This window comes from Acomys minous, assembly GCF_964271855.1.
Source record: "Acomys minous genome assembly, chromosome: 5".
Classification (NCBI taxonomy): Eukaryota; Metazoa; Chordata; class Mammalia; order Rodentia; family Muridae; genus Acomys; species Acomys minous.
The window spans coordinates 114,566,080-114,581,683 of record NC_140494.1 but is presented as its reverse complement, the minus strand read 5'-3'; the positions used below and the strand labels follow the sequence as shown (position 1 = coordinate 114,581,683).

At 45.6% G+C, this 15,604-nt stretch overlaps 2 protein-coding genes across 3 annotated transcripts in view; one reads left to right on the top strand and one right to left on the bottom strand.

Annotated features, from left to right (window-relative positions):
• NRG4 (neuregulin 4) overlaps positions 1–15,604 on the top strand; it is a 211,101-nt gene that overhangs the window by 58,629 nt on the left and 136,868 nt on the right. Inside the window, exon 7 of one of the 2 annotated variants that reach the window (XM_084782971.1) lies at positions 3,216–3,636. The exons of the other annotated variant lie outside the window; for it this stretch is intronic. The gene's annotated coding sequence lies outside the window, so the exon portion shown is untranslated. Of the gene's footprint in view, positions 1–3,215; positions 3,637–15,604 lie in introns of those variants that run through there. 2 annotated transcript variants of the gene reach the window in all.
• On the bottom strand, positions 267–14,024 carry FBXO22 (F-box protein 22). Its single transcript, XM_084782961.1, has 7 exons — positions 13,769–14,024; positions 13,476–13,614; positions 9,145–9,232; positions 7,862–7,957; positions 6,826–6,990; positions 3,643–3,808; positions 267–1,308 (listed from the first exon to the last, which is right to left on the bottom strand). Exons 1-7 carry the CDS (start codon positions 13,900–13,902, stop codon positions 891–893), a joined length of 1,206 nt encoding a protein of 401 aa, XP_084639087.1. The 5' UTR covers positions 13,903–14,024; the 3' UTR covers positions 267–890.

The following is a 15,604-nucleotide window of genomic DNA, read 5'->3' as shown; positions in this document are numbered from 1 at the left end:
GTGACTCCTGACCTGCCCAGATTCCAAGCAATAAAAAAGATCAAATGAAGGCCGGGCATTGTTAAGACCTCATGATGCAATAGTACTGAGAAATACGGACACGTGAGTAACTGAAAAATTGGTTTCCACCAGCACGTGCGCTATAAGCTTGGCTTCTGAGGGAACGGATGCTCTCACAGCTCTCTCTCAGCTCCAGGTTCTCACTGATAGGAGTAGTTTGCACCCTTCATTCTCTCAGCAAAAGAACAGATGCAATCCTAGTCGAGTGGGCTTTCAAGTATATTTTATTGGTATAAAACCAAAATATGGTGATATAACTTTCAGAACTATGTGAAAAAGATTGTTCCCTTGCAGTCTTTCCTGTGAAGAGGAAAACGCTAACTGACTTAAAGGGGCAACTTTATACAGTATTGAATCACAGACAGTCTTTACAGAAAAGTAAAAAGTCAGCAATATTTGTTACAACTTCTGTGAACTGAAAAGCAGAGAAAAGCTTCTCAAACCATTTCTTTAATTTTCTCCTTTATAAAGGGAGAATAAAGTCATGAGTCTGTTAAAAGTTTATCAGCCACTACAAGGTCTTAACCCTCCGTCTTCCCGGTGGCCTTCTCAACCCCCGGTGGCTTACGCAGTGGCCACAGAACCGGGTGCAGCTGAGCCACAGCAGCTTTGCCTGCTCCTAGCAACAGCCTCACTTCTTGACCTGTGTGTATAGAAAGTTGTCCTTCATTCATATATTAAAAATCATCCCAAAGTGACCTCAGAGCACCACTCAAAGCTACAAAACACGCATAGCTAGTTTTATCTAAAAATTTATATCAAGTTTTCATTTCTCTGAAAAAGGCAAGCCTCAAAGTTAAATACTGTGAAGTCACTCTCAACAAGGTGGCTTATTTAGAGGCCCCCAGGTGAATGAGCGCCATGATGGTTGTGTAGCTATGGAACAGATCCTCTTCCTTCAGCTCGTTACATCTCCTCAGGATAAAGTTCCCAGTGACTATCCGGTCACATCCAATCTCCCCATTGCCAAAGAAGCCAAATAAGGGCACACTGGGGAAAAACTTCCTAAAGGCATCGGCCTCAACGTTCCCCTTGGCTCTGTAGTACTGAAAGCCCCGGCCAACGCACGCAAACATGAAGCCAATGGTGTTCTGCTCTGGGATGTTGGCTGCTTTGAGGCGCTGCATGGCCGCCTCAACAGTCTTGACATCGTTCACATCCTCGGTGAGGAGCACTGTGGCGCTCTGGATTCGGTGACCACTAAACGACAGTCCAACCACACCTGAAGCATCAATATCCAGAGGCTTCCTGGAAACAAACAGGAGATCATCAACACCTCCTGGCCAACGGGGAGAGGGCTGCTGCCTTGGGCAACACAAGCTTTAGTCTGAGGTTTATCTTTTCAGACTAAACTAAACTGTTATTAAAAACAGGACAGATCGTAAAAGGTGAGCAACTGTCTTTTTCAGCCACAAATTCAAAGCTAGCTATACAGAAGCTCTTCCTGGATTCGTAGTAGTACCCATTCTAAATGGGACCTGGTAGGTTTGTGTCGCGTAGCTTTGCGGTGGTGGTGCTGGCAAGTACTCTGTCACTAACTGATAGCCCCACCCCACCATACCTACTTAAGTATGTTTTACACTATGACCTTTTTCCTCTGACTGCAGCCACTGTTACCTTATGAAAAAGCTGTATTAGGAATGTAAGCATGGAGGGAATGCTCAGCTCTGCAGGTTTTAGCTTTGTGTTGATTTGCCTTTAACAAGTATGACTGCAATGCTTCCTTCCTGTCTGGTTTATTGTTTGAGCCTGAATCTGACTCATTTTCATTTGAAGGCTTCACCGCTGGGGGCAGGGCTGCAGAGGTGGCATGGAGGTCAAGAGCATGCTCTGCTCTCACACAAGATCCCAGCTGGGCCCTTAGCACTCACATGAGGTGGTTCATAACCACCCGTAACTCCAGCTCCAAGGAATCTAACACCTGTGGTCTCTGAGAGCACCTGCACTCATGTGCACATACCTCTACACAGACAGCCACACATCACATAATTAAATCTTAAAAGTTTTTTTTCTAGGCTGGGTGTCATGGCGCACGCCTTTAATCTCAGCACTTGGGAGACAGAGGTAGGTGGATCTCTGAGCTTGAGGCCAGCCTGGTCTACAAAGCGAGTTCTAGGACAGCCAAAGGCTATACAGAAAAACCCTGTAAACCCTAACTCAAAAAACATTTTTTTTTCCCTATTACATTAATGTTGTGTGTTTATCTGGCTGAACACACACAGGGCACGGCATATGGATGGAAAGCACAGGAGTCCTTTCCACCTTGTGGGTCCCAAGGACTGAACTCAGGTTGCCAGTTCTGGCAGCCCCGTTAAGGCTCTTTTTTTTTAAATAAAAAATTTTGTCCTTACAAAAGAAAACGCACTGTCCGTAAAAGTTATAAATAAAGCATGTAATGAACACCCACTGGGAAGAAACATACACTTTAAGTCCCTACAACATTTATCAACAACTGCCTATAGAATGCACAAGATTCTCTGGGCTAGCAAGAAACTAAGCCAGTAAGGCACCAAGCAACACTGGTGCACACACACACATAAATAAATAAATTCTAGTATACAGTTCCCAAAAATACCAGTAAGATACCCACAGGCTGCTGCTCCCTTGGGAGAAGGTTACAGATGCCACAGGGAGATCCACCCCAATCCTAGTGTTAAGAGCCTGTCTGGCTTTGCCATCAACATGTGACCCATGGGTGACCTCCTCAAGGAAAGCCTGGGAACACTATATACGCTACAGTCTAATCAAGAGAATTCATAAGCACAGAGACTGTCTCTGAGAGGCTAAAGTTTGCTCCAGACACAAGAATTCAATCTTCAAGTAACTGTTCAGAAAGATGAGCTTGCAGGGTTCCACACTCCAGCTTCCCAACCTCGGGACTTGTGCTCACTTGCTGCTGACCTCTCGTGTGCGTATCTTACATGCAGACCCTGGCGGAGGTCTAGTCTCAGCTTGTTTAAGATGATGTCCACACAGGGCCACTGAGAACTGTTTACAGCGAGCTGCTTCAACCTTGCCTTAGAGTCCTCCCTTTCCTCTAAAAACCTGCTCTTCCTTATCTCTGTTTCACAGTTAGCAACTCAATGCTATACTGAAATAAATCATGTGATTTTATTTATTTTAGCCTCACTCACTGATGACGTCTTCATTTGGAGGAGCATCCCAGGAGGACCAAAGCTATAAATGCATCAATGGGTTATGCAGAAGGAGCCCGAGATGGTCGTCTTAAAGGACAATAAGTACAAGCTTAGCTCTTTGACAGCAAGCAGAACTGTGATTACTGAGCGTCTTGGCAACAGAAAAATGGAATGAATTGGTATCCTGGCAATTCCTTTTCTTTACATTTTTTTGTATTTTTTGAGACAGGGTTATCACCTCATACCCTTGGCCGGCCTGGAAGTCACCAGTGTAGACCAGGCTGACCCTGCATTCAAGAGATTTGCCTGCCTCTGCCTCCTCAGAGTACTGGAGTTAAAGACATAACAACAACACCACACTCTGCTCAAATTTGATTCCTAACGTAATGAGAACCTGAAGCCATTTCCAGTCACCCATGGGAGAAGGCAAAGCGCTCAGGCTTACTTTTCACACGTCAGTGAAGACAAGTTGTCCACCTGGCCTCCAGCCAGGATGATGTTCATGTTGCTGAAAGTGCTGACTACTCGATACAGATAATTGCTGGCTCCCACCTTACAGCAGTTATAGCCAAAGACAAGGACCACACGAAGCTCAGGGTTATCCAGAAGACCTGCACAAGTGAGGGATAAAGACAGCCTTAAAACAGTGTGAACTGTTATTCCCAGGTGTGCTTTGCAAGGGTGAAGCTGTTTTCCATTTTGTATACTTTGAGATTACTCAAGTCTTAGTTATAATTTTTCCATTAATGGCTTTTTGAAATAACACGCCTCAAACAAGCATGGACACAGTGACAGAGTGGGCAGCAATGATGCAAGGTGACTCCACATCCTAACCCCACCCATGCCAGTGACCTAGAGTTCTACCTTAGCAAATGTGGTCTAAAAGCAGCCTCCACCGCTAGCAAAGCTCAAGGGAGCTAGAGGCCGTCTCATTCCCTGAGCTCTGGCACACTGCTTACACAGCATTAATTTAAAACCGATCAGTATTACAAACAGATGGTTTCTGGGACAGGAAGAAAATACAACCCTAATTACACTGATGTTTCACTTAACTCCATCACGATAGAAGGATCACTCAGTAAGACTGAAGCAGTCCAGACAGAAAGGAAAAGGAGCCCTGCAGACCACAAGACTGGGAAGACTCTGGCAACTATGGATCAAGAATCCCACCACATCAACACCTAACTCCATCTCACCAAGTGGAATCCCGTCCTACATCCCAGGAGCCACGCAGTGAGCCCAGCTAACCACCTCAGAACGCTTTTATAAAGATGACAATGTGGGACTTTCCTGAGCAGCTCACATCCATGTTCCCTGAAGGTCTCTCAACCGCTTGCTTAAATTTATATTAAAAATCTCCTTTTAATAAATCCCAGCTCTGCTTCACACTGGCTCATCCTGGAATTCTGTGCTGAAATCTAGGTAGCTTTACTTGCAGGTCACAGTGTGGAGCAGTAAAACTTTATTGTTTTGTTTGTTTGTTTTGAGACAGGCTGGCCTTGAACTCACATTGATCCACCTGCTTCTGCCTCCCAAGTCATGGGATAAAAGGCATGCGCCACCACGCCCATCTTGAGAAATACTTTGTAAGCTGTAGGTTTGCAAAGTGGAAAATAACAAACCCTCCTAGCACCATGCATCCGTAGCCAGTTTTGAAGGGTCCCCCTCTTCCAGCCAAGCCTGGCACACTGAGAAGACCCTTTCCTTTTGTAGAACAAATTTTCTGAGTAGGAAGAAGCCTGTGGGGCCAACAGTCAAGTCTACTTATTTTAGAAACAAGATCGTTACTTGCATGGAAGCGACTAGTTTGGGACAATGACACGGCTGTTCAAAAGTTAGGGTGCAGAGACACTGAAGATGCACACCCGACACCAACCTTAGGTCTAAACACAAATGCACCTGTGGTACATGCACCTGGAAAAAGAAAAGTGAGGGATCTTCCTGAGTAGTCTCAGTCTTGAAGCTGCCCCGCAGCTCTACCCCGCACTACAGTACAGGGTGCTTGTACTTGCCCGAGCCTCTTCCGCACTGAGGCCTATGTGCACGGCCCCCAGACGCAGCTCTTCCTCCCCTGCTTACACCCGCTCCTGACATTCTCAATGTACACACTCCTTCCTCTGACCCATAAACTCAAACTTCCCTTTGCTGTTATACTATTTTTCTATTGCTGGTCTTTAAGTAGGGACAAGCTTCTTAACTTTTCCAAACCCATTTTCTTGTCTGTAAAGCCAAACATATCTCTTTAGATACAGGATTCTGTGGGAACCCATGCTAAATTCTGCCATGTCAGAAATCCTGTGCTTAGGCTGTATGATGTGACCTTCGAGTTGCTGACCTTTACCTCACCATGAGGCCTTGTGTTCTAGGCTACCCTTGGACCATTTACCTTTGAAAGAAGTAGAGAAGTCTCAACTTGGACCAACCCAGAGGATCTAGGAAGTTCTTACAGGGAACTACTCAGAGAACTAGGAAGTTCTACAGGGAGCGGTTTAGGCTATTGTATTCTTGCCCGGGGGCTAGGGTGAGTGAGATTAAAATAAATCCTATTGACCTTGCTCTATGTATGTTCCTGCTAGTCGGCAATAAAGTGAATCTTGATCAGAAATTTCCTGACTTGATTTGCTATTTCTCGCGTCTCTGTATCCTACTTTCAATCCCTACTCCCTCTTTCAGGTGAAGCCTGATTCAATTCTTCCTGCGGGCTGGGACCCGACAGGATTCAACAGCTAACTTACATATTAGCACCGTGGAAGCAGAACAGGTGGGGAAGTGACAAGTCTGAGTGACACTGCCTAACGGAGGCGTGTGTCTTCAGGCTAGCCCATCTATACACAGATGCGGAGTTAGTACTAAGTAACTTTTTATGAGCAGTGAGTTTAAACCCAATCACCCGCTCTGCAGGGGTAGGTGATGAGGCCTTCACACTGCTTTGCTGACACTAGACCCTACTCCAAATTCAACCACACTTACTTTCTCAAACTCTGGTCCACTCCTAACTATTCGAGCCTATCTCTCCTAACACCAACTTTTTTCTTCTAAAAACTTTTATAACATTACTAGGAATATTTTTAAAAGCTTAAGTTTTTCAGCTTTAAATAACAACAACAAAAAAGACAAAATTATCTATTAAGAGCTTACTGAAGACCAAGAATTCCTTCAAAATTCAATTACGATTAAATGCACGCACATATCTTACCTCACACGTGTCTACAATCCCAGTTCCAGGGAATCTAATGTCCTTTCCTGCTCTCCATGGGCAGCACACACACATGCTACATGCACTTACATACATGCAAGCAAAGCACTCATACGCAAGCTTATTGACAGAATGCTTATAAAAATGTTCATCTCTGGTCATCTAGGACTTCATGGCAAATAAAATAATTTAAAACCAATTCTACCAATCACTAGCCTTGTTGACAGCAGCCTAGAAGACACTAGTTGGCCAAAATTGAAACAGAGCAAACCAATCAACAAAATGAGCAGGTAACAGTAACGATGCCAGCTGGATGGCACAGACCTTTATTAAACCCAGCACTCAGGAGGATCTCAGAGATCAATACTAGCCAGAACTACACAGTGAAAACCCTGTCTCCATACAAACAATAGTAAATAACGATTAACTTACCCACTTCAGTAAGTTGACGTCTTTCGAGTGTTAAATTCTTGGGGTCCTTCCTAAAATGAAAGGGCTGAATTTTCACCCCTTCAATTTGAGGGAATAATAAAGCAAAACCAGCCTCTCCAATTTCTATTTCCCGAGGTCGATTGCTACCAGATCCCATTGGAGTCACTAGGGAGAAAACGACAGCTTTGTGAGGACATCTCATAGAAACTCGATTTAGTAAGAGGCTTCATCAGCCCACTACATCCTAACTACAGCTTAGGCTACTACCAAATAGATGCTCTTCTCTGACACCTTCAGGGTGGTGATACCTGCAGCATCCTTTCAAGTATGTTCAGAAAGAGATACTTTATAAACAAAACAAAACAAAAAAGGAGAAAGCGTCCAAACCGTCTGCAGCTGCTCAGTCTTTCAGCGTACTTGTGTGGGGACCCAGGACTAGGGAGGGTCTTTACCAGCAGAGCCACCAGCAAGGCTCTGTTTCTAAATGCCACAGATGTGTTAAGTCACTACATGGTCACAACCCTCCAAAGACCGTACAAACACCAGCATCCATTTCACTGATGAGGAAACTGAAGCCTTGTGGATGTCAGGGGGCCACGAAACTGGAATCCTAACCCACTAATTTTAACCCCTGCACCAGGGTTACAGCAACAGCAAACAATCCAAATAGTAACAGCAATGTGCCACGGTGGCAACACAAAGAGGAACAAGTGCCTAGATAAGGCCCACTGTGACCTGTCACTCTCCAGACTGACTGGCTGCAGGTCTCTCCTATTCTGGGGTAGGAAGAATGAGACCCTCCCCACCCCCACTGTCAATGGCTAAGGGAAGACACGGAGTGCACTTTGCTCTTAGGCAGCCTTGAGATGTGAACTATGAACCTCAGCACCCTGAGAGAGATTAAGCACAATGCAACACCCTGGCAAGGATGCCCAATGCTATTGTTTTAGATGACCGGAAATGTGAATGGACTTCTCAGCTACAAATATTTCACCACATCATACTAAGCAAGAAGTAAACAGTTAATTTCTCTCACCGACAATTCCCGGGGTCACAATCCCAAGGATTTGACACTGCTTGGGGAACAGCTTCTCCAGGGCAAACGCTGCCTCCATAGTAGTTCTTTTCCTCGCTGTAACAACACAGTAGCACAATCATGAAACACTACACATTTTCATTGTCAAATCTGACAATGTTAAAAAGCAAAACAATCCTTCACAACAGGTCATCAGGCTGGGGTGAGGACAGTTGGTAGAATACTAGCCTAGCATGCAAGAAGCCCTGGGCTCCCTCACCAGCCACAGCACTGCGCAAACCCCAAGGAGGTGCCAAGCTGAATCCTAGCACCTGAAAGTGGATGATCTTGGCTATAAAGTGAGTTTTGAGGCTAGCCTGGACTACATGTTACCTTGTCTCAAAGGAAAAGACAATAGAAGGAAGGAAAAAGGGGGAAACTTTTTAAGAAAGCCTCAACATTTTGATTAAAATAAGCACTTTCCCCTTTTTGATGCCTGTTTTATTCAAATTCTAAGCCTAACCTTTGCCATCACTAATTTCCTATTGCCCTTTGTTCACACACTACGTCTGCCCCAAAGCCATCACATTTGGCTCAGTACTGAGGCTGACAGGTGCTATTTACTGGCTCTTTCTGTGCAGCTGATGTCACAGCATAATGACTATTTGACTCTGGTCAGCTAGATTCAAGTCAGACAACGTTCAAATCAAAGTCAGGGCTGCAGGGGTCCACCTTGGATTCTTGGTCTGTATTTCTCCTTAGCAAGCCAAGAATACATAATATCTGTAAAGAGCTGTGGTAAACTGAACCTTGTAGTACTACATTATAGATAAACAGGCTTGATAACCAAAGAGAAGTACACTTGGAGGAGTATTTTGGTTTTGGTTTTTTTTTTTAAGATTTATTTATTTATCATGTACACAGTACTCTGCCTGCATGCACATCTGCAGGCAAGAAGAGGGTATCACACCACATTATAGATGGTTGTGAGCCACCATGTGGTTGCTGGGAATTGAACTCAGGACCTATGGAAGAGCAACCAGTGCTCTTAACCTCTGAGCCATCTCTCCAGCCCCAAGGAGTAAAGTATTTCAAAACAAGAAAAATATCTTTCTGAAAATCCTCATTCCAATTGTACCCTGAGGTTAGACATCAATCTGTAGCACAAAGGGCTCCTCAGCTCAAGCCAGACAGAGGCATGTGTACCAAGGGCAGAGCCCAAAGCCTCAGAAGCCTTGCTCTCAGGGCTAGGACAATGTCAAAAACAAACAACAAAGAAACCGAACTCTTTTCTCCATATCTACCTCTTTTATGGCCACGACACTCTTCCAGGCTAATGAAAGTTTCAGAATCTGCCATATAGAGAACTGTCCGTGGTAAGATGTGAACATTCTGCAAAGAGAAAAAGAATTGGCCGTGAGTCTGAGAATGCCTGTGTCCCCCAGGATCCCCAAGGGCACTGACTCCGCTGTCCCCATCCGTCCTTGGTCCTCTTGCTTCTCATGAGCCACTCCTGCTCGTCAGCTTACTTACTGAGCACCTACTATTTTGTTTGTTTTTTTGTGTCTAACTTATCTAAGGCCTTAAGAAGTTCATTTTCATAAGGCTCATTTAATATTAAGAGCAGACATTAGGTACCAGCTAAAGCTGTGTCTCGCTTTACTGAACAGGCATCACAGTAAGAAGCATCTCAACAGAGAGAGGGTGCACAGGCTGCACCCCTCTTCTGGCTTTCCTTGCCAGCCCTCCAGCTCAGCATTTAAGACCTGCACACACTTGTACAGGTTCCCTTGCTGCCAAGCACCTTAAAATCGGTTCCTTTAAGGTGCCTTAGAGCAAACTTCTCAATCCCTGCCCCAGACGTCACACCCTTTGCTATTTGCCACCTCCACATGACATCCCTAACAGCCCTGCCACTCTTGTTTGTGTCTAGACTCCGAGCAGGGCTTTTTCAGAACACGGGCTTTCCTAAGGCTCACACTGTAGACAAGTGTCAAAATGGCTGAACTATATGAGAGACTTTTTCCTATTAGAATGGAATAAAGTGTAGACTGTAAAGTGTAACTTCCCTGCCTCATACTCTGGGGAGATTCAGATGTTTTAGAGTAGGTTCTGGATAAGCTCATGAGAAACACTGAACAGGATAATGGACGGTGTGGGCATGGTAACACATATGATCTATGCGTGCAAATTGTTGATTTCACCTGACATTTTTAAAATGTCTTAACTGGTTGCCACAATTTAAAATCCCACAGAATTTTTACATATTTCCCAATCCTTTTGCTAAAACCTTAGAAACACTCAAGCTGTTTACCTTTCCGCTTTGGCTGGGCACAGCACCCACAACCCCACTAGACCCACTTGGGGTTCTTTCTGACATCTGAGTTACTTCTGTTTGCAAAGCCTGATGCGTGAGGAGTCAGGGCCTGGTCCTGCCTCCGCCATCGTCAGCAGTGAGGAGTCAGGGCCTGGTCCTGCCTCTGCCATCGTCAGCAGTCAGCCTTGAGCAAATATACAAACCTGGCTCTAATTCTCACTAGACACTATCTCTCCAGCCCCTTTATCAAGATTTTCTTACCATTAAACGTTAAATGCACCTTGTGATTTATAATTTAATGACTTCTTTTACTAAACAAACAGCAGGTTGTTTTTAAGTTCCCTTACTGTACGTGATGCTCCAAAGAACACTTCTGTGGTATTTTTAATTCTTTCAAATAAAAGATTCTGAATAACAGACTGTGGGTTTTGATCGATGTTATGAGAGAGAAATAGTACTCAAACAGGCCTGAAGGATGCTAGCCAGCTTTCTGGGTATGAGTCCAAGAGTCCAAAAGAGCAAAGAAGAAAACCTACAGAAGACAGCATGGAACAGAAGACACCACACACAGGACATTCACATTAAACGTAAGAGCCAGCACTGGGTGGTGGTGCACACACTTTTAAAATGGGGAGGCAGAGGCAGGTGGATCACTGAGTTCAAGGCCACCCTGGTCTACAAACCTAGTCCAGGGCAGTCAAAGCTAGACAGAGAAACCCTGTCTTGAAAAAACAAAACAAACAAAACCTCCCCAAAATATGAGCCAGAGCTGGAGAGCTGGCTCAGCATTTCAGAGCCGCTGTGCTGTCAGAGGACAGGGTTCCTACAGCTCTCCAGCTCTAGGAAGCCAATGCTTTTTTCTGGCCCCCATGTGCATGGGCACACACGGACACACAGACAGACACATACAAATAGGATATTTTTGGGGTTTTGGTTTTTTTGAGACAGGGCTTCTCTGGCTTCTCAGGCCCTGGCTATCCTGGAACTCACTTTGTAGACTAGGCTATCCTTGAACTCAGAGATCAACCTGACTCTGCCTCCCAAGTGCTGGGATTGAAGGCATACACCACCACACCCAGCAAGCCTTTTCTTTTTTTCTTTTTCCTTTTCTTTTTTTTTTTCAAGAGACAAGTTTCCCACTGTAAAAAAGGGAGATATAAATATGAGCAGAGAAGAAATGAGAGAAAAAAAATCTTATGTTGGATTGGATGCACCTAAGGCAACTCATGAGTTTTCATGTACTGACAGAAATACAGCTCCAAATACACAGTCAGTTCTCTCTGCAGCTCTCTCTTCATTCAAGGATGCAAATGTAGCTATTTTTAAAAATGGGGGAGAAGCCAGGTACAGTAGCGCACACCTGTGAGTTCGAGGCCAGCCTGGTCTACAAAGCAAGTCCAAGACAGCCAAGGCTGCACAGGAAAACCCTGCCTGGAAAAACCAACAAATAAATAATAAAACGGGGAAGAGGCTGCATCTATACTGAGTATGTACAAAGCTTTTTCTTGTCATTATTTTCTATAACAGTCTACTTAGAGAAAACTTTGCTAGGTATAGGTAATCTAGAGATTTGAATTTAAATATAAGGGTGGGCTATGTAGGTTAACAGAAATACTATGCCACTGTATAAGGGGCTTGAGCATATGTGGACTTCAATATGGAGCAACTAATACCCCAACAATACCAAAGAACAATTGCATATACAGATATTTACATATTTCCCTGTCTGGGCCAGAGGCAGCAAACCCCTCAACAACAGCGATTACACTTAGGCAGTGCTCACCTTAGATCCTAAATACCATTCTCCACTAAAAGAAACCAAGACTGGTAGAGAAACTACTAATTTCTCTGAATGAAGCAAGCGAAAGACAAGCTAAAAACATCTGGTACCACAAACAAAAAGGTCATCCCTAAACAGACAACGAAGCTGGCTTGAGAGCTCACTACCCAAACCAAAGACAGTGTGAGCCTAGGACAGACACTAACAGCAGCAGCTCTATCTTTAAAACCCTCCTTCCCATCCTTCCTCACAGAGACCCACTGGCTAGTAAAGCTCGGTCACACTCGGGCTGTAAATGGTCTACAGTTAACTGTTGAGGCAGGTAAGGTAGGTCAAGCTGGGAAAGCGGATGCAGGTCAAAGAAACATGCCTTTTAGTTAAAGTCACTGGGAACAGAATCTTCTGCCAGCAAGAAAGGCACTGAGACAAACTGCGAGCGGAAGGGTGAGGCCTGGATGGCAGCACACCGGCAGCCTCTTACTGAAGGGTGTAACTGTTACTCTCCATTTTTATTTTGGTACTCAGATTATCTCCACTTTGACTAGTGAGACCCACTTCACATGTCTCTGAGGTAATGTATTACCTAGTTTTTCTTGCTGGGAAAAGGACCACCCACTGCGAACAGCAATCTGAGGGGTAACAGGTTTATTTTCATACAGCCTGGTGATAGCCCATGAAGGAAGCCAAGGCAGAAACTGAAAGAGAAGCCATGGCGGAGTGCTGTTTACTGGGTTTTCTCCTTGGCTTGCTCACTTTGTTTTCTTATCAACACCAGGACCACGCGACCCACAGGCGGTACAGCCCACAGCAGGCTGGGCCTTACCACACCAAACATGCTGTCTACAGACTTGCCTGTAGGCCAATCTGATTCAAGCGCTTGAGCTTCTCTCTTTCCATATGACGTTAGCTTGTCTCAAGTTAAAAAACAAAAACAAACCTCTAACCAACACATCTATCATCATCTCCCAATTTGGAGGCTATATTGTGATTGAGTAGAACCTTCTGTTTGCCTAGTACACATATTATGGGATAATAGAGCATCCAATTGGCAATTTCCTCTCAAGGGTCCACAAGGGTCCCTGCCACTCAGCGAGATACCAGAGATCGACTACCAGCTCTATCGTCTGTCTTCACCTGCCAGTATAGAGACTCCTAGATCCAGGAGCACAAATGAGAGACAGACTATGACTTAAGTACTTAGGTAGAAGTTTTACTTCTTCGGTTCTAGTGCGTGACAGTGGGCAAGCGATACCCAATGCCTTCGTTGCAAAACAGACAAGGGAAGGCAAGGCTCTGTAAGGCGCTGTGATGGTGAACACCTGGCTATGTCAATCGCCCAACATCTAATAGGGAATAGGCCGCTGCACGCCCTTACAAACCTGACGTTTATTATAAAATCTTTCCAAAATAGGAGCAAGGGTTGCCCAAACTTACAAAAGCAAGGACATGTATCATAATCGTGATTTAAAAAAAAAAAGTTCTTAAAGATGGCCCACCAGGCCTGCAACTGACTGCCCGCGGCACACCTCCATACTTGCCTCAAGCGCCTCAGCCACCACGCGGACCAAGCAATGTCCCTCCAGGTGGCCGGCATCCGCCACACCCGCGGAGATCCAGGTCACGCTGCGATGCGTCCGCAGCACTCTGCGCACACACTCCCTCCACAGGCGGCACACTCTGGGGACGCAAAAGCACAAAGGGTTGCGGCCGGGAGGATCGTTCCCGCCGTCAGCAGCCCGGCAGCGCTCAGCCAAGCACTAGGGCATCCCAGGCAGGGGTGAACCCGCCACCCGCAGGGACGAAGGTCTCCTCCCGCCACGTTCGCCCTCACCCGGCTACGCGCAGCAGCGCCTTGGCGGGCAGGAAGGTAAGCACACGCTCCACCACCTCCGCAAGGTTACTAAGCACGTAGGTGCTCCGCGGGTCTGAGGAAGAGCCGCCGCCGCCGCCGCCCACCGGCTCCATTCCTCGCTTACTGGCCCGAGAGCCCTAAGGAAGCTCGGAGGAACCTGAGCGGCCGGCGCACCACGGTAACCTCGGGCTTACTGAGCAGGCGCGCGCCACTTCCGGCGGGCCACTTCCGGCATTGGACGCGCAGCTGCAGCTGTACGGCCAGCTGTAACGGCTTGTACTGTTCCGCCCGGAAGGGAACCGTTGCAACCTCGCTTTGGAGCCGGCTGCAAACACTCACTCGGTTTATTTGGCCAATCTGGTTAGCTCGTTACTCTTTAAGTTTTAAACAAGTAAAAATAAATTGGACTCGCCATTTTTTGGCCACTAACTATAATTGCTACAGAAAGCACACGCCAAACCAGACATTTTCACGCTGGAACCATTCTTCTTTGGCTCGTGTTTCTTCATCTCAGAGCTACAGAATCACAGGGGACGGGGCCCAACAATCTGTTTTAACCCTCAGATGGTTTCCGCACATATTCCCGAACCACAAGTGAAAGGAACAGTAGACGAAGCTTCATTGCAAATTGAATCGGTAGTGTTCTGACAGAGGGGCCCTTCGTGTTGGCAGTGCGCGCTCGGCTCCCGGCTACTTGTTCTGACCTTGGTATTTCTTGTTTTGGACTCACGACCTTTTTCACTGTGATACCTATTACAACATTTTGATCTAGGAATGATGATCCATGTCTGCAATGCAGCAAGCTGAAGAGGATCAAAAGCCGAAAAAACAATCTGGGCTTCCCAACAACCAAATATTTTAACGTAACATAACGTAAAACATATTAACAATATTCTTATGGAGAAAAACTTTTAGAAGGCCCCTGCCCTCAGTAATAAACTGCCACTTTACTCTAGAAATCTTAAGGCTTAATACCAAACACATGGATGTGTCAGGCAGCCTCCCAAGCTCCACTATCCACTGAGAATGTGTGAACACTCAAACGCTTTCCGTTAAAAACCCCAGGACTCTCCAGGAGTCCTGAAGTTCCACTTCCAGAACTAGGGGCCCTAACAACTCGACGGCTCCTTCTTACCAGGCACTGGCTTGGCAGGGGAGGAGGAGACACCCGGTGAGAACCAGGGGAAAGATTTCCCCACCTAAAGGAGCTTTCAGAGAGGACCACCGTTTCTGAATCAAGTAGGGTACATGGAGAAATAACATTCAAACCAACGATGAAACTGGCACGGGAAATTTCACTCAAGGTCAGGAAGAGTATTACCCAAACATACTGGGACTAGAGCTTTCCTTCTGAGCTTCTTAGGCTATATACTGATAGTGGTGTGCACAGGGGCCGTGAGTATAATAAAAGAGGGATTGTGTGACTAGCCTAAGATCAGGGACATTAAAACAGCTCTTGAGTCACAAGTTCCCACAAAGCCACCTTGGCTGGAGAGCAAGACAGTCTTAAAATAAACAAATTGGCAAATCCACACATATTTGAACTTAAAAGAATGTAATGGGAGGGCCAGGTGTGGAGGCACAGGCCTTTAATCCTAGCACTCGAGAGGGAGAGGCAGGTGGATCTCTGTTGAGTTCGAGGCCAGCCTGGTCCACAAAGCAAGTCCAGGAAAATGAACGCTACATAGAGAAACCCTGTCTTTAAAAAAAAAAAAACAAACCAGCTCTGGAAAGACTGCGTGCACTATGTGTGTACACACCAATTTTATGTTCTCTATCTCTCTCATTAAATCAATCTTCATCTCCACTTCAACT

Bases quoted from the DNA above. Each gene is read 5' to 3' on its own strand.
- FBXO22 (XM_084782961.1), bottom strand. From the start codon at position 13,902: ATGGAGCCGGTGGGCGGCGGCGGCGGCGGCTCTTCCTCAGACCCGCGG. The intron at 9,233-13,475 runs GCAAGTATGGAG...TTCTCTTTGCAG, and splicing joins TGGTGGCTGAGGCGCTTGAG to AATGTTCACATCTTACCACG. The intron at 3,809-6,825 runs GTAAGTTAATCG...TCACTTGTGCAG, and splicing joins ACGTCAACTTACTGAAGTGG to GTCTTCTGGATAACCCTGAG.